Here is a 19,612-nt window from a genome sequence, read left to right on the forward strand (position 1 = left end):
CTGATTGCGAGAGTAGAAGAAGCCTAGGATCGATGGTGACCGGGATAGCCCGATTGACCCAGGAGGCAAGGGCTGAACAACCTCTACGCTGTCCTGTCGCGTCCCTCGCCTCTCCCGGCCCCATGCGCAAGTACACCCAACGTGCCGTTGTATTATCCAATCAGGAAATCCTGTAGTGAGAGCTAGGAGGAACAGTCCCCATCCGATCAGAAAGTCGTCTCCATCGTGAGCAACTAAAGTATTGTAACTCCCCAATCAAGAGGAGGATCCAGCAGGGCAGGGCAAGCCGACTGACCGACCGGTCGTCGGCCTGAACGAGCTCCTGCATGCCCTTCTCCATCATCCCGGCCGTCCGTTCAGGAACCCTGAATGAACCCTTGACACCATGTCGACCGCGGGACGCCAAATATAATACGCGCCCGGGCCTGCCGCGCATTATTGCCCCGATCCTTGGCTTAGATTGGCGTAAGCTTAGCCGTCGTCCAAACAAGACGCGACCGGACGTTGGTTGGTTGGACAGCAGCACCATCCACGAGCGTGCCCAACGGCACAAGGATTATACAAAAAGAGAGCGGACGATGCGGCGGACGCGGGTAATCGCTATTGAGTAGCGTGCAACTGCCAATAAAACCCTAAGCTGATAGGAAAAACCTCGCCCGGGCTCGTCTGCGAAGAAAGCAACGTGCCACCCAACAGTCGCCGAGCGAAGGATTATATCTAAGCGAAACGTCCTGGCATCAGCGCGAATCAGAGCGTCCCGGTTCGCGGTCGGCACATTTTTCTTGCATCCCCTTTGACCGGGCCGTGCGCAGCAACATGGATGTTTTTCTTTTATTTTTTGCTTAGTTCTGAACGCATGGGCTCGCGTCCGCCATTTTGCTTGGGTTGACCTCTTCCCTCCGCTCGTGGGGCGCTAGGAACGGAGGGGAGGTAGAAGAAGACTAGAGGAGGCGGTTGGTGCCCCGCCGGCGCACATTCATTGCACGTATAGGCAAATACAGCGCGGCTCGGTCGCGTGGACTTGAGAGGGAGTCACCTCGCCTCGCCTCGCCTCGCCTTTACAAGTTGCGAGCCGCGAGTCACGACCATCTCTTCTCCGATTAGTCCTGTTGCCTAGTTGGCCTCGCGACGACAGAGAGGGAGGGAGGAGAAGACAGAAGAGGCGAGCCAGCGTGCTTCCGTGCTCCGATCGATCGCCGGCGCTCCGGGGGATGGAGGCGGCGACGCAGCGGCGGCCCACGCCGCCGCTGGTGATGATGGTGCTGGTGCTGCTGGCGGCCGGCGTTCCGGCGGCCTTCTGCGCCATCAATCCTCAAGATGGTTAGTATGGCATGGTCAACTCTGCTTCTTGCAGCCCGGCCTGTTCATCCTTTGCTTTAGCTTCCGTTTTCATCTGGGTTTACGAACGAAGATGCCAGCCCAGGAGCCAGGGGACGGATGTTCAAGTTACAAACCATGTTGATCCAAAATTCTGAAAAACCTGTTCCCACTAACTTCTCCCTGTTTCTGAAAAACCTGTGCTTCATTGGCAGCTTCCGCGCTCAATTCCCTCAAGAGCCAATGGACGAGCTTCCCGTCGAGCTGGTCCTCGAATAGCGACCCCTGCGACGGGGGTTGGGACGGGGTCGAGTGCAGCAACGGCAGGGTCCAATCGCTGTGAGTGCCAGGCCACGGCCGGCCGTGCCGCCGCGCCCTCGCCTATTGATCACGCGTTGTTGCCACGCGACTCCGCGAGCGCCTCTCTGAATCAACACTGATGGTCCATTTGCGTGCTTTGTTTTGTTGTGTTTGCAGGAGGCTGTCAAGTGTCAACATTCAGGGCACGCTCAGCAACAGCATCGGCCAGCTCAGCCAGCTCGTGTATCTGTAAGTCACCTCTCGTCTGCTTTCCCGACCTGGCGATCATTAGCTGCGAAACACCATGAATTACAGCATTTCAGCTTGGATTATGCTATAGCGTTTCAGAGGATTCAGGATAGCATGGTGTCGGATTTAGTGACCGTTAGCAACAGGGAGTCGTGCCCGGATCCGTTGCAGTTGCTCTGAATCTGGAAGGTTTTCCAGATCGGGCGCCGACCGTCCAGTGTCCTGGTCGGTGGGAACCCGTGGGTACCCTTATCCCTCACATGGTTTTGAATCGGTCAGAACTCAGAACAATTAGTTGAGTTTTGCTTCTGGCTTCTAGGTAGCTTATAAACTCTGCTTCCTTTAGGCTTTGACCAAATCAAGATGACCAGGTTGTAGGTTCTGACTAATCTTCTAAAGCAAAGTAACATGGATTAGGATAAGGGCAGGTATCCAAAATGTAACAAAAACCATATGAACGTATATTGCAGCAAAAAATGATCTGTTAATTACTTAAGCGACACTGCTTTATCTTCATTTAGAGAAACTGCGTTCTGGCTCACAACATAAGCATTTGCAGGGATGTTTCCTTCAACATTGGTCTTGGCGGTCCGATGCCCGCTTCGATTGGGAGCCTTTTGCAGCTTAGCATACTGTATGAGCTGCACTACTCTTGCTGTTCATCCTATCTTCCTTGTATTCACCAAACAGGCTGACTGACATCCATAATTGTGACTGTACTTGTCAGGATCCTGGCCGGCTGCAGCTTCACAGGAAGCATTCCACAAGAACTAGGCAACCTGCAACAACTCACGTTCCTGTGAGTACTACTAGCTTGTTTATTCGGACGAAACATCCATTTTATTTATCGGTTCTTGCTCTCAACAGACAATTAACTGGTTTTGTCATGCATTTACTCTAGAGCGCTGAACTCAAACAAGTTTACGGGCAAAATACCGCCTTCACTTGGTTTACTCACGAATGTCAACTGGTTGGATCTGGCTGATAATCAGCTCACTGGATCAATCCCAATCTCAACAGCAACCACACCAGGGCTCAACCTACTTACCAAAACACAGCACTTGTAAGTGATGTCAAATCTTATTTTCTTCCCTCGATCAGTTAAGCAAGATCAAAATGCCTCCAGCTCCTTTCGGTCTGTTTCATCATATTCATAAATTCTAATCGATGAACAGCCATTTCAACAAGAACCAGTTATCTGGAACGCTTGCAGGCCTCTTCAACTCCAACATGACTCTGATTCACATGTAAGGGCTCACAAGACTTTGTCTGTAGTTCATATCATATCTATTACTGTATCCTGCTAACTCGTCTTGTCACCTATGTCAGATTGTTTGATAGCAATCAATTTACTGGCCCAATCCCAGCAGAGCTAGGGAGCGTTTCAACCCTCCAGGTTCTGTAAGTATCTTAGAATCAGTGGAATTCTTGTTTTTTTCCACAGACATTGTTTTAATATATTTCCCTTTGTTTAACAAACTTTTGTCATATCTTTGATTCACTTTGTATCTTTGACAGCCGACTAGATAGGAATGGTTTCTCGGGAGCAGTTCCTTCCAACATCAGCAACTTGGTCAATCTAAATGAGCTGTAAGTGGCCCATGACCTTAAACAATCAGCCCTGTAAGAATGGTGGTACCCGGTACCTTACAAAAAATGATCTTGCGCAGGAACTTGGCAAGCAACCAGCTTACTGGATCACTACCAGATCTCAGCAGCATGACCAAACTACATGTCGTGTAAGACACTTACTATAATGATGCCCTGCCACTTTGTCGGTTCATATAAATTGCCTTGATAATTACTAGTAAGTTACTGATGAATCCGTTCGTTCATGACCAGGGATTTAAGCAACAACTCATTTGCTGCTACCGTAGCTCCAGATTGGTTCACGACTTTAACATCCCTCACCTCTGTGTGAGTTATCTTAGACTACTCACTCTTCAAATAATCCTCTCTGCGAAAATTTTGCACTCATTTTTTTGTCTTCTGATCTCTCAGGTCAATAGCTTCTGGAAAACTTACTGGCGAGGTCCCCAAGGGTCTCTTCACATTGCCCCAACTGCAGCAAGTGTAATGTTTCTGGCAATTTATACTAAAAAATGAGTTAATTAAGCAAAAGAAAAAACAACTTTCTGGAGCTGACCTTTTTTTATTGCTGATCATACAGTGTACTGAGCAACAACGCATTCAATGGAACGCTTGAGATCTCAGGCAGCATCAACAAACAACTGCAGACTATTAATCTCAGGGATAACCGTATCTTTGCTGCCAACGTCACCACAAGCTACAAGAAGACTCTGGTGTAAGAGCCTGCAAACTCAACCCCAAGAGCCACAAAAATTTGCTTCTTTTCTCCGCCCAACCAATTCAGAAACACCTCATTTCATGTATGCTAAATCTCCATACAGGCTATCCGGGAACCCGGTGTGCAGCGTGGACCCGGATTTTTCTGGAAAACCCTACTGCAGCGTCCAGCAGGAGAACATTATAGCATACACCACCAGCCTGAGCAAATGTACCTCGACTCCTCGATGTTCCAATGATCAGAGTTTGAACCCTGCAAACTGTGGATGCTCATATCCCTACAGTGGGAAGATGGTCTTCAGAGCACCGTTCTTCACGGACGTGACAGACACGAACAGTGCCACTTTTCAGCAGCTCGAGACAAGCCTCACGACTCAGCTGGCTCTGCGTGATGGCTCAGTGTTCCTCTCCGATATCCACTTCAACAGTGACAACTACCTTCAGGTTCAGACGAAGCTGTTCCCCTCCTCAGGGGTGTCCTTCAACGTGCCCGATCTGATAAAGATAGGCTATAATCTGAGCAAACAGACTTACAAACCACCAAAAAATTTTGGACCTTATTACTTTATCGCAGACCCATACCTTCCTTTGGCAGGTACCTTAGTTTCACCATCCAAAACTCCCATCTGTATTTAAAAAAATATGAAAAATAAGTTGTGTGGTTGTATGAAACTCACTGTGACGTTCTGTGCCAGGTGCGTCTTCTCGTGGTGGTAAGAAATCACATATCAGCACAGGCGCGATTGCTGGAATCGCGGTAGCTGGTGGACTACTTGTGATTGCCCTTATTGCCATGGTATTATTTGCTTTACGACAGAAAAGAAGGGCTAACGAAGCAGTGACACAAACTGACCCTTTCGGTACGGATTTTGAATACTTACTTATTTGCATTTCAATTCTTGTCATGTTACTGACACATCTTTAAATAATCATGTGGAGAAGTGAACATAGAAAATAATTGTGATTTTAGTTTTGCTTAGTGCTTGTCACTGTTTGCAAAGAGTAGTAACCCGAACCAATCATGCCTAGAACAGTACTGTACCTGAACTGTGAACTGAATTTTATTGTAAAATTGCAGCCTCGTGGGCAGTTTCTCAGAAAGACAGTGGAGGTGCTCCGCAGCTGAAAGGAGCAAGGAACTTCTCTTTTACTGAACTGAGGAACTGCACCAACAGTTTCGCAGACACCCATGAGATAGGCTCAGGAGGCTATGGCAAGGTATCAAACAAAAAACAACTTACTATTGATGTTTCTTAACGAGGATCTGCACAAACAGTTATATTGGATCAAAATCCAAAGCTAGATAAATCTGTCTATACTTCACAAAGAAAAGGCAACTTACAAAATATCAAAATTGGTAAATTTAAAAGGTCTACAAAGGAACACTTGTGGATGGAACCCGGGTGGCGATAAAGCGAGCAGAGCGTGGATCAATGCAAGGCATAGTGGAATTCAAGAACGAGATCGAGCTGCTTTCCAGGGTTCATCACAGGAACCTGGTGAGCCTGATCGGCTTCTGCTACGAACAAGGGGAGCAGATGCTGGTGTACGAGTACGTCTCCAATGGAACACTCAGAGAGAACTTGCTAGGTAAGTCGACTGAGCTATCCCCATATAACATTGTCAGAAGTTTGCCATCTCTTGTTCAATCAAAAGCGATCAGTCAATTCAACCTGTGTGTGTGCACGGCCATATGCAGTGAGAGGGACGTACCTGGACTGGAAGAAGAGACTCAGGATCGCGCTCGGATCGGCGAGGGGGCTTGCGTACCTTCACGAGCTGGCCGACCCGCCGATCATCCACCGGGACGTCAAGTCCACCAACATCCTCCTCGACGACCACCTGAAGGCCAAGGTCGCCGACTTCGGCCTCTCCAAGCTCGTCGCAGACACCCAGAAGGGCCACGTCTCCACTCAAGTGAAAGGAACACTGGTGAGCAAGAGTAACCATGCATTATTTTGTCATTCGTTCATAAACTTTGCACACAGTGAAAACATCATAGAAACCAGAACATGTTTAATCGGTTTAACTTGGTGCTTGATGATAGGGTTACTTGGACCCTGAGTACTACATGACGCAGCAGCTGTCGGAGAAGAGCGACGTGTACAGCTTCGGGGTGGTGATGCTGGAGCTGGTGAGCGGGCGGCAGCCGATCGAGAGCGGCAAGTACATCGTGCGCGAGGTCCGGCTGGCAATCGACCCCAACGACCGCGACTACTACGGCCTGCGGGCACTCCTCGACCCGGCGATCCGGGACTCCGCGAGGACGGCCGGGTTCAGGCGGTTCGTGCAGCTGGCGATGCGGTGCGTGGACGAGTCGGCGGCGGCGCGGCCGGCCATGGGCGAGGTGGTGAAGGAGATCGAGGCCATGCTGCAGAACGAGGTGTCCGGGGCCGACGGCGCCAGCTCCGCGGGCTCGTCAGCCACCGAGTTCGACGGCGCGGGCGGCGGCGCGCGGGCGCACCCGTACAGCGACACCGAGATCACGAGAGGGTCGTACGGGGACAACGCATCCGAGTACATGCCCTACTTCGAGGTCAAGCCCAAGTAGAAATTCAGGGGTGTTAACGTTCTTGCCCCCACACCCTTTTTGTTGCAGATTGTGAATGAGTTTTAGGTTTGTAAGTGATGTGTATATCCATTGGTTTTGTGGAGGTTAATTTTACGATGCTACTCGCAATCGATCCTGAGACGACAAAATGTACATGCCTTGAAATGTGCACTTGCCAACGTGCCAGTTAGATTTTACTCTGGATTGTCCAAGGTCTGTCTCCTTGATAGGTGGTTTCATGCATTGCTACTAAGGCTAATCCCAGTGGGAGTTTCATAGAGGTTTCATGCACATTAAATACGATGACACATCAGCATATGTAATGACATAGCATGGTAGTTATGAAGTGAGAGAGGGAATGAGTTTCATCAGGATGAAACTGTGTATACACTGTTTCCAAGACTATGAAACCTATTGAAACTTGCATTGGGGGCTATAGAGTTTCATTTCATCTAACCATATCTAATCACATGCCCTCACAATTAAATGTCATGGGCATCCTATGAAATTGTGAAATGAAACTGTGCACTGAGACTCCTTGTTTCATTCATAAAAATACACCTCATGGGATGATGTGGCATCCTTGGAAACAGTGCAATGAAACCTTGCACTAGGACTAGCCTAAGAGGATGTAACACACAATTCTACAATTAGCCTAACGGGGTGTTTGGATAGCAGGTGCTAAATTTTAGCACCTGTCACATCGGATGTTTGGACACTAATTCGGAGTATTAAACATAGTCTAATTATAAAATTAATTGCACAACCCCTAGGCTAAATCACGAGACGAATCTATTAAGCCTAATTAATCCATCATTAGCGAATGGTTACTGTAGCACCACATTGTATGAAACTCCTAGAGTCATTTGAGTCTAAGATTGATGCCTACATTTTCTTTGTCGTGGTGAGAATTAATTTCTAGGATTTACTTTTTGTAGCGCATCTTGTGAGAATTAACTGAAACTAATTAGTAATGGTAAGATAAAAAGGATGACTTATATGTTTGACCTTTTTAAAAAATCAAGCGATTTTGATTTGATTAAAAGGCTTAGTAAGCTAAAGTAGTAGTATTACTATAATATAAAAACATAGAAATATAATTATAATTGAACACTACTATGAAGTTTGGTTGGCTCAAATGTAACGTGATCCGATTATTGAAGGTAACGAATCCCGTTATATATGTTTGGTTGCGGTGGTTTGTAATTGTCGGTGTTTAAACCCGGCAACCTACCGAGGGGGGGGACCCGAGGTAGTGTTTTGGTTAGTGGGGCTCGTCGAGATCAGGAACTCGAAGGTAAACGCAGACACATGGTTTAGACAGGTTCGGGCCGCTAGGTTGCGTAATGCCCTACATCCTATGTGTTGGTTGGATTGAATTGCTTTGGAGGAGGTCCCTCCCTCACCTTATATTACCGGGGGCAGGGTTACAGGTCGGTTGGTTACAAGAATACTAGTCGGATACGACTAGAGGAGTTCTAGTCTTATTACAACGAGTACTTTCCTAATCCTCGACTAGCTCATGTCTTTCCATATAGACTACGCCGTCCTGCGCTATGGTCTCCATGTTAGATGCGTCTCGGTGTCCAGCCCCATATTTAGGACTGTCTAAATTTTCTGGTGGGCCATAGATATATGTACGATAAGCCCTCGAGTACTTTTTAGTCAAATGCAGCAGTTCCGAGTACTTTTGCAGACTTCACCGACTAGTTTTGGTGCTCTTCGAGTACTTCATCTGGTTGAATCTTCAAAGGTACCCAAAAACTGTCATGCGGCTAGAATGTGCTCAAGCCTCATTTAACTCAGTCTCATATTCTTCAATCTTGAATTTTATATGGAAGTGCGCCAAAAGTCACACTCCATATGGAGGTTGAATCGATAAATAACAGAGGAAGTTATTCTATCCATTTTACCCTTGCCATTTGCCTTTCCAACTTCCACACTTTGGCCCTAGCGCTGCCGCCATTGTTCGATCTCCAAACACTAGCGCCATCCTCCCCACACCAACAGCCCCTAAGTGTATGCGACAGAAGAATCTCGTGACATCAAGGATGGGTAGGAAAGCTGTTGCGTCCAAATCAGGCGAAGGCAAGAAGAAGAAAACATTTGACAAGAAGAAAGAGCTACAGTTGCCGACGCCCAAGTACGGGAAAACCGATCAGACCGCGCCGCCAAATCCCGTCTGTGCCTGGAAGCGGTCAACTCTGAAGGAGGAGGATATCAAGGTGCTCGTAACCGCCAATTTACTCCAAGATCAGGACTTCATCAATTGGCGATCTGCATATGGCAATGCCTGCCCTCTGGAGTCCTATCCCGATGAGACGGTAATTTTTGCCCACTTCATCAAGCGAGGCCTTCCATTGCCCTCTTCAAATTTCTTCTGGGGTTTACTGTATTATTATAAATTGGAGTTGGTGCATCTGAACCCTAATGGGATCCTCCGTACTACAATCTTCATTCATTTTTGTGAAGCCTTTCTGGGGACCACACCACACTTTCAATTATTTCGGATTTTTTTTCCGTGTGAAGCCACAACCCTCAAAAAATCATACTCTCTTGGTCGGAGGTGCCGGGATCTAGATGCGGGAGACAGCAAGCGGTCAGTATCTGGATTACGAGTTGATAGACTCCAATGTCGGGTGGAAGGAAAAGTGGTGCTACATTGGCAACCATGATCCAAAACTACCCAAACTAACAGAGCATCGCCCCTCATGGAACAACCACTGGCTTGATGAACCAAAACATGGAGATTGCCTCCAACTACTCGAGCTTATGGGTAGAATAACGCAGTTGAAACAAGAGGGTCTTACTGGAATTGGAGTGGCATTCAGCTTTATGAAGCGACGCATCCAACCCTTGCAACAGAGGTGCCACTATGGCTATCAATACACCGTCCTGGACGATCCCTCCAGGTTCTCTTCAAAAGAGATTAGCACTGATGAAGTCATGGCGAAGCTCAAATAGATGTTCAAGAATGAGGTGAGATCCCCACTATTGTGCGGGAATTCAGTGCCGCCAACCCTCCAAAGCCTGTAAGTACCCGTGGCCGTAGCCCCCGAGTACTTATTTGAAGTTGTTGGGTTTGCTAACTTATCTTTCTTTGCAAGAAGATGTTGCTTTGTACTTCTCCGCTCCTCCTCCTCCTACCGGATCTAAAGATGCTTGTGAAGCTGCCCCTCACGTGTTTACATGTGAATTTATGAGAGGTGATGCCTAGGAGGAGGAAGTAGTCGAGTGCTCAAGCGGCACTAGTTTTGATGCTGTGGAGAAATATGAAGTCAAGGCCTGACCATCTGCGAAGGCCGGATCATCCTCTGGGTCGAAGAAGCGCTTGGCTATAGATGAGCTTGAAGCCGTAGTCCCTCCGCCATCGAAGAAGAAACGGACCATTGTTGCAAACGAGCCGTGAAGAAATCCATCGCTGCGGATAATGTGCCTCCCAAGGTAATTACCTATAAGGATGGACAAGGTTCTGAGTATCATATACTCCCAAAAGGTGTCTCCAATGTCACCACCATATCTAATTTAGATGATACTAGTGGTTTGCAGGCGATCGAGCTGGCGACGGACATGGAGAAGGCAGCTGCTTTGGCTGCTCAAGATAGGTCACCAGTGAACATTGAAGTCAATTGAGATTGACGATGGTCCGTCATCTCACGGTGCTGCTAATGACCATTCAATTGGTCAAATGGTGGATCCTGCTGGTGCAAAACTCAAAGATCAGAGAGAGTACCACAGGCTGGTCAAGTTCGCATTGTGGAGGAGTAGACCGCGCCTAAGGTACCCTCCCCGAGCATCAAGCCCTTCCGCTTAACGAGAGAGCTCAAGTTGAAGTTGAAAAGATCGTCCAGGTAATTCTGGTTCTCTCGCAACTACTTATTGTATCACGTTGTCTTCGCTACTCAACTTTGTGAGTTCTTGGTTTTGTAGGAAATCCTCGGACATGGAATTTTTGGGGCCTGGCAAAAAATCAAGTACTGATGGCCTTGGGCCCTCAGCAAAAGATCTTGCCCCAGTGCCGCCAACCCATGCCTCAAGAGCAACCTGAAGGGACAACGACTACTCCGAGTGCAGTAGCCAATGTGGCTGCGTTAATGCACAAGGTAGTTGAGTCGGTGGCAATTGTAGAAGTGCCAGCCCTCGAGCCAATGCTCAAGGACCCAGTGAGTATTCCTGGCATCATGGTCTCTCTTGTAGCCCCTGAGCCAGTTGTAGAAATTGAAATGACATCAGCTCTAGAATCCATGGTGACAGAATCTACCACGGCTGGGCCATCAAGTAGTCATGCCTTGGTGCTGCAAGGAGAATTCCATGCAGAATCTGGAACTGAGAAGGAAATCCGTCTAGAAGATATTCAATTGATTGATGACCCATTGCTGAACCCAGAGATGGTGTCATTTATGATGGAGTCGCATCGTCGACTGGGCAACTATATGCAGGTATATCCTCCTGCCCTTCTCTTGTTGGAGATAATTAATAAATTTGTGCTCATGAATTGACACGACTACTTATTTTGTGCTACAGGATATCATTGAGTGCTCCCACCGCAAGCCACACATGCTTGAAGTGTATGGTGATACAGTGCTTCGTATGGAAGCATTGGAGGAGGAGCTTGCCAAAGAGAAAGATTACTCATTGCAACTGCTTACGAAATTTGATGGGACAGCCGTCGAGTACCGCAATCACATCCAGGAGATTACTGAACAAAAGGATCACCTTATTGGGCAGAAGAGGTCCTTGAGCTAGAAAGTCAAAGGTAATCCTCTTCTCTTGCAACTTGTGTCTATTGATTCCACTCTGTAGTCTTTGACCCGTTTTGTACATCAATGTATAGCTTTGAAAAAGGCCAAGAAGGATCTCCAGGCGCAGATCACGGATTGGAAAAATTCTTATTACCATGTGACCGACTAGCATGACAAGCTTGTACTTCACGTGGAGAAGCTGGAGCATCACCTTGAGAAGGAGAAGAAGATGCATGAGGATGGCAAAATCGACTTGGTCAATGGCATGAAGATCATCTAGGAGCGCAAGGCTGAGATGATGACGGCAACATTCACTTTGAGCAAAATTGTCAAAGCTGCCCAGCCAATTGCGGACATGATTGAGCCCCAAGTTGAAGGCGTGGAGTCTCGTCCTCTAGCATATATACTCAAAAATGTGCCGAAGAAGCTTTCCGGCTATATTCAGAAGATGGCCAAGTCGATATCCTAGCAAGTGTTGAGCTTCGTGAAGTTGTTCTACCCAAAAGCCGATTTGGCACCCGTTGTTGAGGGCATGGCGGACGACTGCACTGATGAATCCCTTCAACAATATATGCAGGAGATGGCCCCAAATGTTGAAGAAGTGGCTAAGCAATTGAACCTTGAGTAGATATGTATCAAGCAAACATTAATATTGTAAAAAAATGATTATGGATGCTCGATATGTAATATATACATTAGTCTTTGCACAATTATTTTTTGTTTTGCGACTTGTTATTTTTAGTGCCTCTCACAATTAATCATGATGCTTGCTCGTACGATTAATGTGAGTGTCTACGCACAAGGCTTCTTTTGTGAGCCTCATCAGATGCAAATTGTAGAGTACTTAGGATGTGTGTCCTTTTGTGGAGTGCGAGTACTAGAGCTATTTGGATAATAGGCTACTGGGCGAATAATCTCTTCAGGATTTCGACAACTAGAGCCTATCTTTACAACTTTCCTGAGTTGTATTGATGTTATGCTCTGGAAAGCCTAGAACTACAGACTTGTTATTACAAGCCGCGACTAGACAGATTTGGCTAGTGAATAGTCACTAAGGTAGTTAATTAACTTCTGAGGTACCAATGGCTTCTTTTCTGGAAGCCGCCAAGGGACAGGTTTATCCAATGAGTTAACTAACTCATAAAGTTCACTGCAGACTTTGCAAGCCACGATTGGACAATTTTGTCTAGTGAGTTGAATAACTCATTAAAATTTTGCAGACTTGTTATTACAAGCCGTATTTGGGCAAACTTTGCCTAGGGAGCTGAATAGCTCGTTGGAGTTGTGCAGACTTGTTATTACAAGCCGCGATTTGGGTGATTTTTCCCAAGGTGCTAAATAGCTCATTAGGATTACTGCGAACTTGCTTCTGCAAGCCGCGATAAGGTAGAAATAAGTAGTCAAATTACGACGAAAGTATGACTGCTTTGTTGAGTTGTAATTCTACAACTAGGGCTGATGGCCAATTTACATGAATATGCAAATCTAAATTAGGGATACAATCGACAGAGTTGCTCGATGTTCCACGAGTTGTCGACGTCTTCACCAGAGGGGTGTTGTAGTCGATATGATCCAGGTCCATTGACCTTAGAGATGATAAAAGGCCATTCCCATGGTACGTTGAGCATGTGCAGCCCCTTGGTGTCTTGGATACGGCGAAGGACCATGTCGTGTATGTTGAATGATAGTTCTTTGATGTTTCGATCATGGTAGCAGCGAAGGCCTTCGAGGTATCCTGCGGACTGGACGGGTGCTGCGCAGTGAGCTTCTTCGAGGCTGTCAATGTCTAGACACCTTGTTTTTTCTACTGTGCCTTCCTCGTACTGCTCGACTATTGGAGATTTCCACATGACATCGGCAGGGTAGTACAACTTTGGATCCATAGACCAAGAAGAGCGTGATTGCCCTATAGGCTTGCATGGCTGGGTACGTAGCCCCAGAGTACATTTGGTAGCTCCTTGAGCCACTTGCCTCCCTTGGTGTTGGAGATGTCGTGTAGCCTTTTCTTGAGAGCGTCAAGCACCATCCTGTTGGTGCGCTCAACCTAGCCGTTGGCCTGCGGATGAGCGACGAAGACGTACCGGACATCGATCCCACTGTTCTCGCAGTATTCCTAGAACCCATGGTTGTTGAAGTTTGAACCCAGGTCTGTGATTATGCGATTGGGGAAGGCGTAACGATGAACAAGCTCGTCAAGAAAGTTGAGTACTCTGTCTGCTTTTGAGTAGGTGACTGGCTTCACCTCGATCCACTTGGTAAACTTGTCAATGGCCATGAGGACTCGTTGAATCCTCCAGGCGCCATGGGAAGTGGGTCAATCATGTCGAGACCCCAGCACACAAACGGCCAAGAGGGTGGTATGGTGATTAGCATGTCGGTAGGGATGTGATGCTACTTGGCGAAGAATTGGCATCCTTAGCATCGGCGGACTAGTTCCTTAACGTCAGCGAGAGCTGTTGGCCAATTGAACCCTGCTTTGAAAGCTTTGCCCACGATTGTTATGTCCTTCTCATCTTACCGTGAGACACACTTCATGAGTACATCTGTCGATGTGCCTCTTCTGTAAAGCTTGTCTCCGACTAGAACATAGTTCTTGCTACGTCGTAAGACTTGCTCAGCCTCTGTCTTGTCTGACGGTAGCTTGTGCTCTTTGATGTAGTCGATGAAGGGGACTCTCCAGTCTACGTCAGTCATCATGACCTCTTGATCTGGTGTGGTAGGACCTCGATCAGTGGTTGTTGATGGTGTCGGCTCTGTTATGGATGGCTTGTGTAGCTCATGAACGAAAACCCCTACTGGAAGTTGAGCACGAGTAGATCCAAGCTTGGATAAAACGTCCGCAGAAATGTTGTTGTCGCGAACTACATGGTGGAACTCCAAACCAGAGAATTTGTTCTCTAACTTGTGTACGTCTAGGCAATACGCATCCATGTTCTTCTTGTGGCGATCCCACTCATTGTTAACTTGATTGATCACCATCAGTGAGTCGTCGTAGACCAACAATCACTTTATGCCTAGCGGGACTGTCAGGCAGAGCTCATGCAGAAGCGCTTCGTATTCAACTTCGTTGTTGGACACTTCCCAGAAGATTTGCAGGACGTAATTGAGTTGTTTGTCTTTGGGAGATATTAAGAGTACGCCTGCACCAACACCCTCGAGTTTGAGTGATTTGTCGAAATACATGACCTGATGCTCTGGACGCTCTGCTGGCATTGGTAGTTGATTCTCCTGCCATTCTACCATGAAATCGACTAGGGCCTAGGAATTGATTGCAGTCCTCGACCTGAATTCCAAGGACAATGCTTCAAGTTCTACCGCCCACTTAGATATTCTTCTTGTTGCATCCCGATTGTGGAAAATTTCTCCCATGGGGAAGTCGGTGGCAACAGAGATCTTGTGCTCGTGGAAGTAATGTTGTAACTTACACGAGGTGAGCAGTATCACGTACAACAATTTCTGGATCGACGGGTATCTGGCCTTGGAATCTAACAACACCTCGCTGACGATGTAAACGGGCCTTTGTACTTTGTATACATAGCCTGGTTCTAGTCTTTCAACCACGATCATTGTGCTGATGATGTTGGTAGTCGTGGTGATGTACAGCAGCAAGTCTTGGTTGGGGTTTGGCGCCATGAGTACCGGTGGTTTTTGATAGGAAGTCCTTTAATTATTGTAGGGCCTGATCTGCCTCTTCAGTCCATTGAATTCTGTCTTGTCGTTTGAGTAGTTTGAAGAAGGGTAGGCCCCATTCTCCAAGCCTTGGGATGAATTTGTTGAGGGCTGCCATGCATCCAGTCAGCTTCTGGACGTCCTTGATGCCTGATGAGGCATGCATATCGGTGATGGCGGAGATTTTCTTAGGGTTAGCTTCAATGCCTCAGTGACTAATGATAAACCCGAGTAGTTTCCCGGAGGGCACACCAAAGACGCACTTTGTCGGGTTGAGCTTCCACCAGAATTCTCACAGACTTGCAAAAGTTTCTTCTAGATCTGCAATCAGGTCATCGAGATTTCTGATCTTTATGACCACATCGTCCACGTACGCCTCCACGTTGCGGTGTAGCTGCATCTTGAAGCACTCTTGAATGACCCGTTGATATGTGGCGCCGGCGTTCTTCAATCCAAAAGACATTGTTGTGTAGCAAAAAGTTCCATATGGGTGATAAACACGATCTTAATATGATCTTCCTCCTGAAGAGCTATTTGGTGATACCCCGAGTAGCAATCGAGGGAGAGCGCAACCAGCTGTGGGGTCGATGACTTGATCGATCCTATGAGCCCGAAGGGATCCTTTGGACAGTGCTTGTTGAGGTCTATGTAGTCAACACATATCCTCCACTCATTGTTATTTTTCTTTCATACCAAGACGGGATTGGTGAGCCATTTTGGATGATAGACTTCTTTTATGAAGCCTGCCGTGAGTAGTTTGGCTAGCTCTTTCTTGATGGCTTCCCTTCTATCTTGTGCGAATTGTCGTAGGCATTGCCTTTTTGTGTAGCATTTGGATTCACGTTGAGTGAGTGCTCGGTCAATTCCCTTGGTAACCCCGGCATGTTCGCTGGTTTCCATGCAAAAATGTCTCGATTGGACCGGAGGAAGCTAAAGAGCACGCTTTCCTTTTTAGGATCTAGCCCTGTGCCAATCAGGGCTGTTTTGGAGTTGTCACCAGTCTCATGGTCAATGGTTTTGATGTCTACTTCACTTGCCAGCTTGACCTTGGTTGCCCCTGACTTCTTTTTTGGAATCTTGAGCTCTGACGTGGACAGCTTCTTGGATGTAGTAAAGACTTGCATCATTGAGTTTGGTACTTGGGTAGTTGCTGCTAGTTCCACGACTTCTGTGTTGCAGTCATACAACTTCTTCAAGTCTCCGCGCAGAGAGAGTACTCCCTTGGGTCCTGACATCTTGAGTACTAAGTACACGTAGTGCGGGATGGCCATGAATTTGGCCAATGCTGGTCTTCCGAGGATGGCATGGTACGATGTTTCGAAGTCCGCTACCTCGAACCGGATGTATTCTGTCTGGTAGTGTTCTTTAGTCCCAAAGGTAACTGGCAAAATCACTTGTCCGAGGGGTACAGCCGCGTTGCCCGGGACGATCCCATAGAATAGAGAGTTCGTTGGGGTGAGCATACTGTTGACGTCGAGGCCTATCTTCTTCAGTGTCTTGGCAAATAGGATGTTGAGACCGCTACTACCGTTGATGAGTACTTTAGTAAGTCTGGAGCTAGTGACAACTGGATCCAGGACGAGGGGATACAGTCTTGGGTCTGAGAAACTAGTCCATTGGTCCTTCCTGGAGAAGGTAATTGGCACCTCGAACCATTTGAGGAACGTTCGCGTTGCAGGTTCAATGAATATTATCTCTCGAAGAGTGAGCTTCTAGGACTGCTTAGTAGCAGTACCCGGGATTTCGCCGAAGATGACGTTGACGATGTTGGAGGGATTTTGGAACTTGCCATTGTCACCATTGTCTTCGTCTTCCTTGGCCTTACCCTTGTCTTTGGTGCTAGATAGCTCTAAAAGGTCCATTATGACTCTTCGTAGACTAAAACAATCTGTTGCAGAGTGCTTGTGGTATGGGTGCCATGTGCACTGTTTATTTAGGAGCTCGTTGAACAAGGGCTTGTCTTGATTCTTGCCGCCACCTTTCTTGGATGACTGCGAAATTCTTATGACAGTATTGTCTGGTTTGTGCTTGCGGTTGTGACCCCCGAGTAGTTATTTCGGTTGTCATTTTTGGGGCGATCATTGCGGTTCTTATCGTTGCGTTGGTCATTGTTCTGATTGTTGTTGTTCTAGCCCTTGTTGTTATTGGACTCGAACCTTTCAATCTCCCTATATTTTTCATCTGCCCACGTCTGTATCATGATCTTGAGAGATTTGACACCAGCGGGGCATCTTCTACCAAAGTCTTGGAACATCTGGCGGTCGTGGAGGACGTTCTGGAAGCAGTCTATAACGTCACGCTCTGTGACATCCATGATTGTGGCCTTCTTGTCGAAAAAACACCGTAAGTAGCTCCGCAAGGTCTCGCCTTCTTGTTGTTTAACGTGAGATTTGTTGTTTAACGTGAGACAAGTCGATCCTGTTGCCAGGACGCTGCATTGCCCCTACGTAGTTGTTGATGAATGCTACCTTGAGGTCCTTACACGAGTCGATGGAGTTCTTATCCAACGATTTAAGCCATGTGAGTGGCGCCGCCTCCATGCAGATGGGGAAGCAGATGACTTTGGTGTCGTCGTTTCCCCCAACTGCTTGTTTTGACAGCGAGTAGCACCGAAGCCATTGGACTAGCTCCTGCTTGCCATCGTACATGGTGATATCCGGGGGTTTGAACTTTTCAGAGAGAGTTTTCCTCCTCACACATCTTGAGAAGGTAGGGAACCCATCAGTATCATCTCCTGGGTGTTCGATTTCTTGCTCGCGCTCACGGCACCATCCATCGATGATGGTACGGGCGTCGCGGCTGGCGTTGATCTTGTTGCAGAGGTCTTCTACTGGGCGTTCAGGCTCTAGGTTAGCCCCACGGTGGCCACAGCCTCCCGAGGGTCCTGCCCGACTACCTTTAGCTCCAGCTTGGCTTGGTTTTGCACCTCCAAGTTGACTTGGTTTGGACGGAGGGCCTCTTGGCTGCTGCCATGTTGACTTCACTGGGATGGGGAGCGTTGGACTGACTATATTGGATTCTGCTGATCGAGTTGCTCGTACGCGCATTCTACCAGTTCAGCCAACTATCTAGTGTACTTGTTCTACGGCATCGCACGGGTGATAAGATCAATAGACGCGATAGTGGCAAGGAAAGTACGATGGTGACGCGTTTGAACTGCTTCAAAGGCGTTATCCAAGTTCATGATTGGTAGGTCTACTGCAAAGGCGACATCGGCGCTCTGTTCTTGCAGCATTCCTTGCTCGTCGTCGAGTTCTTTGAGCATCAGTCTCTTCTCCAACAACGTTGGTGATGAGCTCATCCTGCAAGACGTCATCCGTGTGACGCTCATATCACGGGTTTCTGTCCTGTTGCTCTTTTTCATTGTCCTCTTGTCCAGTAATGAGAGTGAAGAGTTGTCATTTTAAGGATAGCTTTCCGATCTTGAAGTGATGATCTCCGTGGTGCCACCTTCCCTGTAGATAGGTGATAGAGGAGCTCCCTCTTGATACGAGAGAGTGTCGAGGTAGGCGATGAGGTGCGAATCATTGTCTTTGGCAAGAGCAGGTGGCTTCATGTTGGGCCAGTAGACGAATCTTCCTTGGGGAGTTGATGTTATTACCAGGACCTGCTGCGGACCTGATAAAGGAGTCTCCTCATCCGGATCCGAGCAGTAGTCGAGGTTCTCGATTGTATCCGTATTGGATTGTGATCTGGACAGGGTAGCCTAATGAATAGTGGCTGCGTTGCGGAGTCCCAATGGGAATCAACTCTAGTGGTAATCCAACTTGCACGATGGCTTATGCGCCGGCTCATAAAAGTCAATCCGACTGGTGGAAGAAGTCGAGTTGTACTCGGACTCGTCCCCTAGCCTTTGACTAGGTCAGAAATTGAAAATTCGCCGAAATTCTCGACGAGATTCTCCAAAGCTTGGTGCTGGAGCTTCATGGTTTGCTGCTTTTTCTCTGGGTCGACGCAATGTGGCGGTGGAAATTTCCAGCGCTATCTGCGATGCAGACCCAAGAGCCGAAGATGACGTCGCCAGCTTCAAGCTTGTGCCATCGAGTTCACTAGTGGATTCTTGGCGAGTACCACTACATGGCGTGCCAGCTATAGGTGTTTAAACTCAGCAACCAACCGAGGGGGGTGCCCGAGGTAGTGTTTGGGTTAGTGGGGCTCGTCGAGATAAGGAACTCAAAGGTAAATACGGACACATGATTTAGATAGGTTTGGGCCGCTAGATTGCGTAATATCCTACGTCCTGTGTGTTGGTTGGATTGAATTGCTTTGGAGGGGGTCCCCCTACCTCACCTTATATTGCCAGGAGTAGGGTTATAGGTCGGTTGGTTACAAGAATACTGGTCAGATATGACTAGAGGAGTTCTACTCTTATTACAACGAGTACTTTTTTAATCCTCGACTAGTTCATGTCTTTTCCATATAGACTACGCCGCTCTACCTCATGGTCCCCATGTCAGATGTGTTTCAGTGTCCAGCC

The 19,612-nt window shown here is 47.5% G+C and overlaps 1 protein-coding gene across 1 annotated transcript; it reads left to right on the forward strand.

The window, feature by feature from the left end:
* Positions 1-780: 780 nt before the first annotated feature.
* Positions 781-6,936, forward strand: LOC101760791 (probable leucine-rich repeat receptor-like protein kinase At5g49770). The gene is made up of 19 exons (XM_004961654.3): positions 781-1,320; positions 1,533-1,656; positions 1,795-1,866; positions 2,426-2,500; positions 2,594-2,665; positions 2,768-2,929; positions 3,042-3,113; positions 3,196-3,267; positions 3,385-3,456; positions 3,537-3,605; positions 3,709-3,783; positions 3,868-3,939; positions 4,037-4,171; positions 4,278-4,768; positions 4,869-5,033; positions 5,252-5,391; positions 5,544-5,763; positions 5,873-6,105; positions 6,221-6,936. The coding sequence occupies exons 1-19, from the start codon at positions 1,212-1,214 to the stop codon at positions 6,722-6,724; spliced, it is 2,934 nt and encodes a 977-aa protein (XP_004961711.1). The 5' UTR covers positions 781-1,211; the 3' UTR covers positions 6,725-6,936.
* The last annotated feature ends 12,676 nt before the right edge of the window (positions 6,937-19,612 follow it).

The sequence above is a fragment of the Setaria italica genome, chromosome III (genome assembly GCF_000263155.2).
Source record: "Setaria italica strain Yugu1 chromosome III, Setaria_italica_v2.0, whole genome shotgun sequence".
Classification (NCBI taxonomy): Eukaryota; Viridiplantae; Streptophyta; class Magnoliopsida; order Poales; family Poaceae; genus Setaria; species Setaria italica.